The 14,040-nt window shown below is 30.6% G+C and overlaps 2 protein-coding genes across 2 annotated transcripts in view; one reads left to right on the top strand and one right to left on the bottom strand.

Moving 5' to 3' along the window:
• LOC101505626 (serine/threonine-protein kinase SRK2I-like) overlaps positions 1-3,707 on the bottom strand; it is a 4,480-nt gene extending 773 nt beyond the window's left edge. Inside the window, exons 1-9 of the mRNA XM_004511915.4 lie at positions 3,300-3,707; positions 2,011-2,085; positions 1,822-1,923; positions 1,661-1,714; positions 1,420-1,512; positions 873-965; positions 492-596; positions 306-404; positions 6-57 (exon numbers count right to left, since the gene is read on the bottom strand). Of these exons, the coding sequence (XP_004511972.1) occupies positions 6-57; positions 306-404; positions 492-596; positions 873-965; positions 1,420-1,512; positions 1,661-1,714; positions 1,822-1,923; positions 2,011-2,085; positions 3,300-3,461 (835 nt within the window). The 5' untranslated portion in view covers positions 3,462-3,707. The remainder of the gene's footprint in view (positions 1-5; positions 58-305; positions 405-491; positions 597-872; positions 966-1,419; positions 1,513-1,660; positions 1,715-1,821; positions 1,924-2,010; positions 2,086-3,299) is intronic.
• Positions 3,708-8,358: 4,651 nt separating this feature from the next.
• Positions 8,359-13,343, top strand: LOC101505294 (uncharacterized). Its single transcript, XM_004511914.4, has 6 exons — positions 8,359-8,909; positions 11,184-11,304; positions 11,477-11,651; positions 12,097-12,156; positions 12,351-12,526; positions 13,017-13,343. Exons 1-6 carry the CDS (start codon positions 8,509-8,511, stop codon positions 13,140-13,142), a joined length of 1,059 nt encoding a protein of 352 aa, XP_004511971.1. The 5' UTR covers positions 8,359-8,508; the 3' UTR covers positions 13,143-13,343.
• Positions 13,344-14,040: the final 697 nt, after the last annotated feature.

Here is a 14,040-nt window from a genome sequence, read left to right as displayed (position 1 = left end):
AGCAGGAAGATTCTTCCGAAACCATTCATTTTTCATTATATCTGGAATGGTGATTCTCTGCCACATTAATATACAGATTAATAAGATTCAAATAAAATAGCAAGAATGGAAGTTAATAATCCCTATCCTATATAATCAAGAGGTTTGGTTTATAATTTGCAATCAACAAATTTCCCTGTATACTTAAAATATTTTGAACCCGTTTTCTCTACTCCAAATGAGGACGAAAATATTTACCTTTTGAACGAAGTCAGTATGTTAAATGATATTTACATAAAAGTGAGTTATTAGAAAATAGAGATTACCTCTGAAGGGTCAGAAACAAAGATTCTTGATATAAGGTCGCGACAATCAGGAGATATTTGAATGAAGTCTGGAACGGAATACTGTACATTGAGAACCCTCTGCAGGGGAACCAACCAAAACCAGTTGGGCTCACACAATCAGAGGCTCATAAAGAAAACATGCAAACAGCTTAATATCTGTTCAACCTGAATTGTCTTCCGGAAATCCCTTGGATTATCGGGATCTTCAAATGGATATGATCCCACAAGCATCACATATAAGGTTACCCCACATGACCAGACATCTGCAATCTGATATTAAAAACATGGAAACATTAAAGAAACCCATTAAAATACTCAAAATACATACTAGCATCGTTAAAATTAAAAACATCCAAGTTCAACTAGTACAAAGAAGACATGAATTATGTGGAGATGACAATCACAAAAGAAACATAGTCATTGTTGAGAGTCCAGATGTATCATTGATTTAGCTTCTTATACCAGTAACTAGCCCACAAATTTTTCTTTTCAAATCATGACAGAAATACTATAAAGAAAGAAAGATGATAAACTAAGCACTCTAACCTTTCCATCATACTCTTGCTTCTGCAGTATTTCTGGAGCAATATATGCTGGAGTTCCCACAGTTGACTTTGGTTGTGAATGAAGCACCGAAGACTGCCAATAACATTAAATATTAGATTTCTAAGATATAGCAATTGATCAAAACAGCTCAAATAATTTGAAATAAAAGAGAATAATGAGTGATCTATACTTGAGAAGTCCCCAACTCGTTCGGAAAATGAATATGTAGGTGCTTACAAGCCAAAAGGAAACTGAATTCATGAATAGGATGAAAGAAAAACTCAAGGACATAAAGATGTCATTGCATGTACACATGAAACTCTATTTTAATTGCAATGTACCATAAAACTTATGACAAAAATAGAAGTTAAATTGTCTTAATGGGTGCTAGTTTTTGAAGGAGTCTGAATAGCTGTCACAAAATTTGCTATACAATTAGTGACAAAAACATTATTTAAAGAAGAAACCACGACACACCAATGAAAGTAAAATATGAAAAGCACAGAACTCAAACAACAGAAATGTTAAGAAACAAAGAAACCCTTACCTTGGAGTATCCAAAATCACAAATTTTCAAATGAAGTGCGGGGTCTCCATCCAACAAAGTGTTTTCCAACTTCAGGTCCCGATGACATACTTGCTTCATGAGAAGACATATTACACATAAGACTGATACATCATACATAATACTAATAAGATTGATACATTAGTACATTACCTATACGACATTCTAGGGTAGTATAGAACAATTTATATCAGATAGTGTGGGAGGGGAGGAGTTCAATTACCATTGAATGACAATAACTGACCCCAGATATGAGTTGTTGAAAGAAGAAACGAGCCTGCAACATACAAATGGGTTAGCAAGTTAATCGGGAAACAAATTACCGGTACAAATTCTTCTCAATGAATGATAGGTGTATGAAAAGTAAACAAATTGTATAAAGACCTCGTCCTCAGTAAACCGCCCCGCTTTGCTGATTCGTTCAAACATTTCTCCTCCAGATGCATATTCCATTACAATTGCCAGATGTGTAGGTGTTAAAATGAGCTGAGTGAAAGTTCATAGAACATTTTTCCGTAAATATAACTATCCTCCTTTGAACATAAAAATATAGAAATATAAGAACATACCAACCTCCTTAAACCTCACAATATTAGGATGTCTCAGAGACCTGTGATTGATTATTTCTCTCTTAACATTTTCATCAATCTGCGGCGCACAATAAAATGATGGGGGAAATAATGAGTTTCACTCTCTATCAGTAAAATTTATAAAGAAACTGACAACAAATATTGTACAATAAAGTTCAATTAAAATATCACAGTTAAATCTAAAGTGTGGTCTGGAACCCCAAATCTATTTCCTTATTCACAATGTAATTGTGAATATGTAAGCCTAAAATTCATCTAAACCGCTCTACTTTTACCATGTGAAACAACCCAACCTTTGACTTTTGACACAAATTATTTTAAAAAGCTTAAATTGTTCACATGTCCCCTCAAGCAAGAGTGCCTTTGGGCTTGAAGCAATGATAATGTAAAATCCACCTTAACTTCTGAGAAATTTGAACTTTCATTTAAAAGAACAGGTTACAAGATGGATGTCATGGTTCTCTAGATGACATGATCATAAAAGCTTCAACAACATAACATGAATCAATTATACCAAAAGTGTGAAAGCAACTGAGTGGTTTTATATACATCAACCTAAACTCCATTCTTAAGATAGTACACTATTAATTATCAAGACACGACTTGGCATTATTAATTTATTAGTTACCGATACATAATCTAAGACGTGAATAAGAAAACAGAAAGAAAAAAATGCATGATTAATAATATAAGCATTTATCGTATAAGTGTTTATACATAAGCTATTTCTGCAACAAAAAGTAAAATATAGTCAAACTCTTTTCATATAAGTTGTAAGTTATTTTCGTAAGCAATCCTAGAGAGCTTATGAAAATAAACTCTAATGAATTCATGGACACGTGGTTAGTTATTTCTATAAGCTCTCCCAAACATTATGAGAAGTGTTCAAGATAGTAGATAACCTCAAATAAGATAACACAAAAAGGAAAATTATCATTACTTTCTCTTTCCGTTTTCCCTCATTTCCTCAATAGGAAACAAACGGTTCACACTAAGAAATGAGTTGCTAACAGATGTCACCAATACCAACAAAAACGAGAGAATTAAGCGATAAAAGACATCAAAAACCTTTCATAACAAACCAAACAAAAATGGAAACTCCAAAACAACTTATACTAACTTAGTTGTATCATATATCAGCATCAATAAACAACTAACCATAAAATTAACGTACAATAAAAATAAATTAAAAAAACTCCCTTTTTCTCCTTTTACCTCAAAAAATTGCAAAGTCTGTTCTTTTTCTTTACTAAAAATATGATTTATTCTAACCTTATCTCCACGTTCGATATACTTAACAGCAACAAGCTCTTTAGTGTGCTTATCCCTCATGAGTCTCGCGACGCCGAAATTCCCTGAGCCAATATCACGAACGAAGTCGTAACGGTCACTGTCGTGCATGATCGGCAACTCCATACCTACTCCGGTCGCCATCGACGCCGGACAATTAATCGGTTTAACAATACACAGAAAAAAGAGAATAATTATCGGCGAATAGAGATCGGCGACGGAGGAATAATCGGCAAGCGGAGAAGAAGAGAGTGGAATTGAAGATTATAAAAGAAAGAAAGTAAACGACGTCGTCTTCGGGAGGATGCTTTGCCCAGTTACGAAGGTTGTTGCCTCGTAAGCAACAATGTCGCCTTTTTAATTTTATTGTTTTTTATTTTTATTTTTTAATCTAATTTGCGTTTTCTCTCATTCTGTCACTGTCTTAATGAATTGTCAATCTAGTAAGCAAAATGCAAGTTGGGTTTATTTTATTTAATTAATTTTGTCGGTTGCTAATTTGGTTGATAAAAAAATGGATTTGGTGTGGTCATGTGTTATTGTCAGGCCGCATCCACTTGAGTTGAGTATCAGTTTATCCCTTGTTTTGTACACAATAACGAGTAAGGACGCTTATTAATAAATAGTATAAATTTTTTTATAGATAAAAGTAAATTTTTAATTAAAATATTTAAATGGACAATTTCAATATATTTTCAGAAAAATAGTTTTATATTTGTAATCTTAATAAATGCTTCAACGACCCTTGTTGATATTTGTCTTTCTCAATTGATGTAAGAGTTTATTGAAATTTTCATCCTTCGTAAAAAAAAAAAAAAATAGAAAGGGGATTATACAAAAATTGAGTTTTAAAAGGTGGAAATTAAAAAAATTGAGAGAATTCATTCTATTGAATAAGTTATTCATATTAGATTAAGGTGTCCTCTGAGATATTCTACAGCAAGTCATTTTGATAAGTGATTTTCTTTTGATCAGTATTTAAAAGTTACTTGAAATTAAAATGACAGTGAGTAATCAACACTATTTAGAAGAACAACAATATTTTAGTGCTTAAGGAGCATTATGTAGTTGTTCTCTCATCCTACAAGATTAGGCGAGTATATTTCAAGCATCTTTTTGAGCTTGTCAAGAGTTATGACTTATTACATTACTTGATTAGATAGATAAAAAATTATGGAGATCAAATGCAACTAATGGTTGATAATTATTCAACAATGTTTTTGGCAAAGTACCTGATATATAACACACGAAGGAGGTAGATATATATAGATAAGGTTTTAATTTCAAATGGATCAAACAGATAAATAAACTATAAAAGTTGAGCTATTATAAGTTTGAAGAGTAGTCGGTCGAAATACTAACCAAACCATCAAAGAGTGAAAATTTTGGATTGCTAAAAGATAAGTTTGAGATTGTGTCCTTATAGAGACTTAATTAAGAGGATATGTTGTATTTTGCTAGTTAGTAAAATCTTATTTGTTATGTATTAAGTAACACAATAAATTGAATAATTTCACATTGATTATAACGAGTAAGGACGCTTATTAATAAATAGTATAAATTTTTTTATAGATAAAAGTAAATTTTTAATTAAAATATTTAAATGGACAATTTCAATATATTTTCAGAAAAATAGTTTTATATTTGTAATCTTAATAAATGCTTCAACGACCCTTGTTGATATTTGTCTTTCTCAATTGATGTAAGAGTTTATTGAAATTTTCATCCTTCGTAAAAAAAAAAAAAAATAGAAAGGGGATTATACAAAAATTGAGTTTTAAAAGGTGGAAATTAAAAAAATTGAGAGAATTCATTCTATTGAATAAGTTATTCATATTAGATTAAGGTGTCCTCTGAGATATTCTACAGCAAGTCATTTTGATAAGTGATTTTCTTTTGATCAGTATTTAAAAGTTACTTGAAATTAAAATGACAGTGAGTAATCAACACTATTTAGAAGAACAACAATATTTTAGTGCTTAAGGAGCATTATGTAGTTGTTCTCTCATCCTACAAGATTAGGCGAGTATATTTCAAGCATCTTTTTGAGCTTGTCAAGAGTTATGACTTATTACATTACTTGATTAGATAGATAAAAAATTATGGAGATCAAATGCAACTAATGGTTGATAATTATTCAACAATGTTTTTGGCAAAGTACCTGATATATAACACACGAAGGAGGTAGATATATATAGATAAGGTTTTAATTTCAAATGGATCAAACAGATAAATAAACTATAAAAGTTGAGCTATTATAAGTTTGAAGAGTAGTCGGTCGAAATACTAACCAAACCATCAAAGAGTGAAAATTTTGGATTGCTAAAAGATAAGTTTGAGATTGTGTCCTTATAGAGACTTAATTAAGAGGATATGTTGTATTTTGCTAGTTAGTAAAATCTTATTTGTTATGTATTAAGTAACACAATAAATTGAATAATTTCACATTGATTTTTATTGAAAATAATGTTTTAAAGAATTTTGAATATGAAAGCATCATTAATGAATTTATTAGTTCGCCCATCACACTTAAAATTTCAAGATTGACCCTCACTAAACGGGGCGAGGATGATGATTTATATGCGATAAATTGTTTCGATCAATTCTTTTTCACTCAACAAGTGTTTATGACATATGTTACAACAACCTTAAGTCAGACCAACCTTTTTATTAAATAAATAGGCAAGACCAAAACTCTTTTAAAAACATATTTAACTAAAAAAGTCAGACTAAAAGACATACAAAAAAAACATATTAGATATATCATATCAGCTTATTTAATGAGTATAAATAATATTATTATTATTATTATAATTATTATATATTAGATTTTGAACTTTATAATAATTATAAATGTTAAAGTTTCATAATTTAATTATATTATTCTATATTAACTTTTGACATATTTAAATATATAGTTAGATAAGTTTTTAGTCCCTATAAATATATCATATTTTGTTGGTAGTCCCTATAAATTTTTTTCTTCAAACAATGGTTTCTTAAATGTTTTATATCAACAATTTTAGTCTCTTATTTTAAACAAACGCATGTGTCATTAGAATTTTTGAATGATTTTTTGTATGCATGTTTATAACATTATTAGAATTTCTCTCATAAAAATATATTTTTTTTAACAAATAATTAATTAAATATAATTTTATTTTAAAAATTCATATTTAATTAATTTTTTGTTAAAAAATTCAAAATTTTAGTAGAGAAGAGTCTTATAATGTTATAAACATGTCTAAAAAAATTATTCATGTACTTTAATGATATACATGAGTTGGGTAAAAAGGACAAACTAAAATAATTGATAGAAAACATTTCAAATACCATTATTTGATTTTTTTTTATTAAAGACTAAAAATAAAATATAATATATTTATAGAAACTACAAACTTATTTAACTCTTAAATACATTACATTAAAATAGAATTAAAATACAAAATCATAAAAAATTAAATTATTTAAATATCATGTTAAATCTATAAAAAAACTTAACTTTATTAAATTATTAGTTTATTAATCTATTCAAAAATATATATATAATTATTTATTTAAATAATATTATTAACTAAGTTTTTAAATAAACTAACAAATCAAACCAAACTTTTATAAATGTCAAAATCAAAATTTAAAAAATTGCAATCATAAATCAAATTTAAGTTTTCAATTTTGTTTACATACAATGCTTTAGCTTTAGAAAATTCAACTTTTTCTATCGTATTTTTATCTCTAATTACTCTATTTAAAATGGAATAACAAAATAATAATTAAAAAGTTGATACACATATTTAAATTTAAAATAAAATATATTAATTTTTTAATTATTATTTTTATTTATATTTTATTTTAAGATAATCAGTGAACTTTTAGCGTCCATATAGATCAATTTCTCCTCTACCTCACACGCGCTTTCTTACTTTACTTGTTCTAGTACCTTTTCATTCATGGATCTTTATTGGTTCCAGCACAAAACGCTTCCATCTAGTCTAATCAAAGCATGTTTGATTTTTCTAAGGTACTTTAAAATAAATGCCAATTAAACCATCCACCAAATGCATAAATGAAAAACAATTAGCAGTTATCTGTCCCTCACGAAAACGACGTGCCCCTTAAATAGGAAAAGGTAAAAGTGACCTCAAAATATCAAAGAAAAGGCGCAAATAAGTTGAATTTCCTTATGCACTTTTCTACTTCTAGAATTCTATTCTAAGTAGTTTGTGAAATATGGGCTAGAAAGAAAGCCCATGATGGTGATCCATTTGATAACTAGTTCAGCCCAACCTTCCTTCAGACGTTAAATCACATATCTCTTTCCAAAAGTGACCCGCCAATAAAAGCCCAACTTTATGCATGTGACAAGGCATCTAAAGTCTAAATCCAAATACACAATATCCATTTCTTGCTTATCCAAACTTGAGGTCATTTTTCCTTTCACGTGTATGCAAAAATTAATTAATTATTACTAGTTAAGAAATACTACCATTAACTTCAATTATAAACAAAAAATACTACTTTTATATTTATTAAAAATTAAAATTGATAGTTAAATGACTTTCTTTTCATTTCATATAAAAAAAATTAAATTTCAATCATTTTAAATTCAAGACACATTTTTAAACTGTTATTTACTTTAAAATTTGTATGTGAAATCTTATTGGTACTATTTATCTTTATTTTGGAATAGGAGTGTAAGTGATATTTATAATTTATGACTATCTTTACCTTCGATTTACAACTAATTGAGATTTTAATAAAAATATATTTTGAGACTTTTTGGACATCTCCCACTAAAAATTAATACAAGAATATTTTTAAACAAAATTACTAAATTTAGATAGATTATTTTTTATTTATTTATATGTAAAATCAACTTATATATGTAATTTTTTTTTTCTTACGAATTCGCTAATTTGATAGTATATAAGATAGGGGCATTTTTTTTTTAAAGTATAGGGGCAAAATAGAGAAAAAAAAGGGAGGGTTGAGTGGGTGCACAATGCAACACACAATGACATTTGGGGCACGTGTGGCACTTAGAACTGCATTTTTTTCTTTAACGAGAAACGGGCGAAAACGGACACACCAAAACCTTATTACAATTTAATATTTCCATCTGTATCCCCACTCTGGGGCAACTTCGTCCTCTCCAAATATTCCTTCAGCACTGAGTCATAACTCGTTCGATATGGTTTCCGAATCGGAACTCATCGGCCGCCTCCGCGAGTTCCTCCGTAGCTCCGACCTCAACACCACCACAACCTCCACCGTCCGCCGCCAGTTAGAGTCGGATTTTGGAATTGATTTGTCTGATAGAAAGGCATTCATCAGAGAACAGGTAGACTTGTTTCTTCAAAGCGTACAACAACAACAAGATGCTCAAGAAGAACCACAAAACGACGACGTAGAAGAACAAGTAGAAGAAGATGCGATTAAACCAGAACAAAGCCAAGGTTCTGGTTCAAAGGAAGATACAGAAGAAGAAGAAGAAGATGATGATGATGAAGATGGTAATGAAGAGGAAGAGGAGAAAAAAGAAAGACCAAAGCGTTCCAATAGTGTGAAGAAGAAGAAGAAGAATAAAGAACGGTTAGTCAGATTCTGTTTATTGATTATTATTATTATTAATATTATTATTCCTTCAAATTCGTTTCAGATTGCATTTTGATTTTCTTTGAATTTATTTATTTACTTGATTATGCATTGAGGACAAGTCAAAATGTGATTGACAGTTACCAATTTCTCCCTTTGAGACCATATTTAGGTCCATATCTAGATTCCTTGCCATTTTGCAATCAATTTTATGGCATCATCACCTAATTTTGTGTTTTGGATTTTAGTTTTATTTATTTAAGCTGGCATTCACCATTGTTCTAATGATATTTGTTCTAATTGTTGTTCTAATGGCAATGATAGTAATAAGTAGCACATGGCTTTGTTTTGAGATTGGGGTCCACTAGAAGACTATGGCTATGTTACGTTTACTCTTTATTCATCGGAAGTTTGTATAAAATTTATGTGCTTTTGAAGTTAGTGATGAGGTTACTTGCCTTGCAGGTTTTCATCAACAAAAAGTGTACATTTTTAGTTTCTTATACCAACAAAAGTGTGAAGTTTTAGCTCTTTTTTTAATGCATTTTCTTCTTATTCTTTGCTTTGCCAAATGATTTAATCTTTTATGGTTGCTTTCTCCTGCAGTAATGCCAATAACAAATCAAAGTTTAATTTTGATGGCCTCTCTGGCCTTGGCACTTGTTAAACTACTAAATGTTCTTTATTCCTCTTATACATGTTGATCACTCTGCTGTCGAATTAGCAATTTAGCGTACCTATTCCACAATGGTGGGATTGTGCTTTTGTTTTCTGCTCCATCATACCCTTTGACTTTTTAATTGTTGAATAAGAAGTGGATCTTTCTGTCATTTGACTTGTTTCCACCGATGCAGAAAGTTTGGTGAACCACTTTTGAGGCTTAAGCAAAACTAGCCTCTATTGCTGTAAATCATGTTTCCAAGTAATTCCTTGGAAACTTTTGATAACACTGTTGGATATACCAATCCCTTTAATTCAACATATGGTTAGTCAATTTAGCTAATCATTACTATGTTTGGATCCTTGGAGTGAAATTTTGATACTTATGCACTTGCATGATTGTTTGCAGGAGAAATGTTCCACATGTGGCCTTTTTAAGTTGTAAAACTCCAAGTTAAATTCCTTCGCTGCTCCAAACAATAAATAAACAAAATATCATGTAATTTTTTTTCTTCATATATTAGTCATTATGTTTATACATCCTATGTTGTCAATCGTGCCACTTTAGCACGGAATCATGGTGCGGAGTGCGTTGCCTTCTGCAGGGGCGGTTACCACGGCCGCAAATCATGCTGGAATCGCATCTGAGTTGTTAATCTCCTAAGATTTTTCTAGGCAAATATGTTTTGATGACCGGGGCAACTTTATTCAGACCACAAGGCATAGTTGTCTTTAGTTATAAAGTACAAAAAATAATAGACTTAAATTACAGGTTGATACGATGTTCTTGCTTGGACACCTTTCTGGAATGTTCTATTTAATTGTATAGTTCTGGAACCTCAAGGGTAATAAACCATAAAAAAATTAGACAGCAGGTGTTAAGATTTTGATTCTTCTTATAATGTCAATATTTCTGGCTTGATGAAAACTGAAAAATGAGAAAGAAAAAGGAATGAAAAAAGGAAAGAGAAAAAAAGAGAGGGGGGGATGAAATCACGAGACAGGCAAATTATAACCAAAAAGAGCTAAAGTTTAGTTAAATAAAACATGCCTATATTACATCCTTGAGAAAAATTATTAGAAATTTATCATTCATCAAAGTTTTGAACTACAAAACTGATGGTTTACATCACATCATTGGAATTGCTAAGAGTAATTTATTCCAGCTGCGTAGACTACTAACTGAACTTCATATTTGGTTGAAATTTGATTCCGATGTTTCCATATGGCTTCCTAGAACACACCATGACCTTCATACATTCAGGGCAACAAAGTGTCTGTATCTAAAAAAATTGAAGAGGAAAATATTTACAGAAAGTTTACAATCTTTTTTTTTTACAAGAAAGGTTGCAGTCTTGTTGATAGCCCATATAACCAATAACTTTTACTTCATAGCTAACCGGTCTGCATTAACCCAACAGCCATAAGAAGAGTTTTGTTCTCTTTTGGGAGCAAACATAAAATCTAAATAACAAATAATTTGAGAACAAATTGTCCTGTTTGTCTAAGCATATATTGATTACCGTGACATGAACAAATACCTAGTTGTAAATATTTCCTTTGGAGGAGGAACCCTTGTTTTAAAAGCTGCTGTTTTATCTTGTGCTTCAGATCAAACAAGTTGGGTAATGAGGTAGTAAAGAAAAAAGGCGGTGGCGGTTTTTGCAAATTATGTAGCCTGTCTCCACAACTTCAGGAATTCGTTGGAGCACCAGAGATGGCCCGAACCGAGGTATAATTTGTTCTTCTTCTTTTTCCCTCTTTTTTTATGAAAAAGTGTGGTAGAGAGAGGCTGCTCCAATACTAACAGTTAAGAATATCCAGAATTTCTTTCTTTAAAAGAGAATATGTGATGTAATTCTTTTTTCTGGCCTTATAGCATCTATTTATAATGGTGTCGTTAGGTTGTTAAGCAATTATGGGCCTATATTAGGGAGAAAAATTTGCAAGACCCAACCAATAGGCGAAATATCGTTTGTGATGAACCACTGCGGGCCCTTTTTGGTGTCAATACCATCAATATGTTCCAAATGAATAAAGTATTGACGAAGCATATCTGGCCACTGGATTCAGATGATGGTATGCTACTACAACCTTATTCTTCTTACTATTTTTTTGTTATTTCAAAATAAGATGTTGAATATTCTTTTAAATTGTTAGTTTTCTTTGTAATTTTTAAGACAAGACCCCTACCTTTTTAAAATTCTTCTAGGTATCTGTCATGTGATTGTAGGGGTTCTAATGCCTTGAAATTACAAAGTTGTCTTTTTGAGATTTATTGTCAAAGTAATTGTGTTTTGGATCCTCTTATAGGCGTGATATAATTATACTACTGCTTTGTCCACCAGGCTATATGTTGCATTATGAAAGAACTTCGACTGATTTAATGTATATTTTTCAATTCTACTTGTAACTTTTATTTGATGACACCGCAAATAATTGCTTCCCTGTTTTATTCGTGTAGTCAATTTTTTGTTGACAATTTTGAATAGAAGAAAACGTTGAACTTCATTTCTTGATATAGTTGTCCCAGTGAAGAAGTCGGCACCAAAGGAGAAGCAGAAGAAGCAAGAGAGAGAAGATGGTATGATTTGTTATTTTTCTAACTGATCAAAGCCCCTTCCTGCATATTATAGTTCTATATTATCAGAAATCATTTCACACACATAGTTACTGGATAAACCTTTTTTTGGTGAAGCTATGGTACATGGTTGTAATTTTTCTGTAGTAAATTATATATACCATGTTTCCTGTGTCTTTACACTACTTCAATGACAGATTCAGATGAGCCGCAAAGAAAAGAAAAACGGCAGAAAGGAGGAGGAAAAGGTTTTCTTGCTCCACTTCAGCTATCTGATGCCCTAGTGAAGTTCCTTGGTACTGGAGAAAGCGAATTATCAAGATCTGATGTGATTAAAAGAATGTGGGATTATATAAAAGGAAACAACCTTCAGGTTTGTTATTATTACTCTAAATTGTCCTTTGCCATATATGTTGCTTAAATAAAGCTTAGATAATTCTATACATGTTTAAAGCTTGAAAAGTCATTCAAAATTTGTTCATTGGGGTACTCAGTTGGAGTGCAATTGGAAAAGGTGCAGGGCTAAAGATGTAACTTTCTTGGTCATGCACAACCATGCATCATTTTTAAATATTTATGTTTTTCAATGTAAGGTTGTCAACATAACCCAACCAATCCTCTTATTTTCCGAACTTAAGACCAACTATGTAAAGAAATTATAAGAGACCAAAAAGTTGAAACTTATCTAACCAATGTTGTTCAGATTCTTTCTTTGATCAAATTATTATCGCGGTGACCATTTTTTTTCTTAATCGTAAGGTTGTACACTTTTTCTGACCAATGAATTTCTTAATCACCAACTTATTGTGTTTGTACATGCTAGCTAAAACAAGTTGAATTTCTGTTTGGTTTGCTTTGTGAAGGATCCTTCTGACAAGAGGAATGTATTATGTGATGAAAAATTGAAAGAACTGTTTGATATTGACTCCTTCACTGGCTTCACTGTATCAAAACTGCTGGCTCCTCATTTCATAAAGACAGAGCAGTGAGTCGTTTGCACATTGTTATGAGGTGGAACATGGAAAATTTGGCTAATTTTGTTTATTTGTCAAATTGGTTTTGGAAAGCCTTCTATATGTAACTTTTCAGCATGATCTGCCAACAGAAAGAATAGGAATTAGTGTAATGACAGATTTTCAGTGAATTTTTCTCAAAGAATTTAACTTATATGACCATTTATCGTTTTTTAATATCATGTTTTGCCATTTGGCAGTGGAAATTTTTGTATATTTTTAGTTCCCGAAGCTGCAAGGACAATGTTGACTCCATATTCTACTAACGAATTTGTTGATAGTAGGAGGTAATGTGAATTTTAATACATAAAGAAAAGTAAGCGTTGCTATTCGATGGACTTAAAATTTAGATTATTCCATCTATATAATTAGGAAACCTATTATATAATCGCTATATTATATTATAAGTTGAATTAAAAGGGTCATCCAATTGGAGATGATGACCAAGTCATCAATCCCCGTTTGGCTAGGAACTTGAACGAAGTCTAGTATACTGAAATAAAGTTGATGATTTTGTTTTCTGTTTTTTTAATTACGGGTGATGATTCTTGTTTTAAGCCTCTTCCCCCAATAAAAAAAGGATAAGTACTTCAAAGTTTTTTTAAATAATAAAATACTTCAAAGCTTGATACTTACAATGAAATAATACTGTATTAAAATATTGGTTTGCGAAAAAAATAAAATAATGTTGGAAATTATCAATTAATTTAAAATTTGTTTGAAAGGGACCAATACGGTGTTTTGCATAAGCCGATGTTTGTGTTTCTTAGCTATTTAGCTTTTAAATGGTCTAACTTAAGGAATTAATCTCCATGTATAAGTACATTTTTTGTTTGGTTCAAATTCGAATCCGAGACATGGTATTAAATTTAAA

This window comes from Cicer arietinum, chromosome 8 (genome assembly GCF_000331145.2).
Source record: "Cicer arietinum cultivar CDC Frontier isolate Library 1 chromosome 8, Cicar.CDCFrontier_v2.0, whole genome shotgun sequence".
NCBI classification, from domain to species: Eukaryota; Viridiplantae; Streptophyta; class Magnoliopsida; order Fabales; family Fabaceae; genus Cicer; species Cicer arietinum.
Note: the sequence above shows the minus strand (reverse complement) of the source record. Positions and strands in the feature narration are given on the sequence as shown.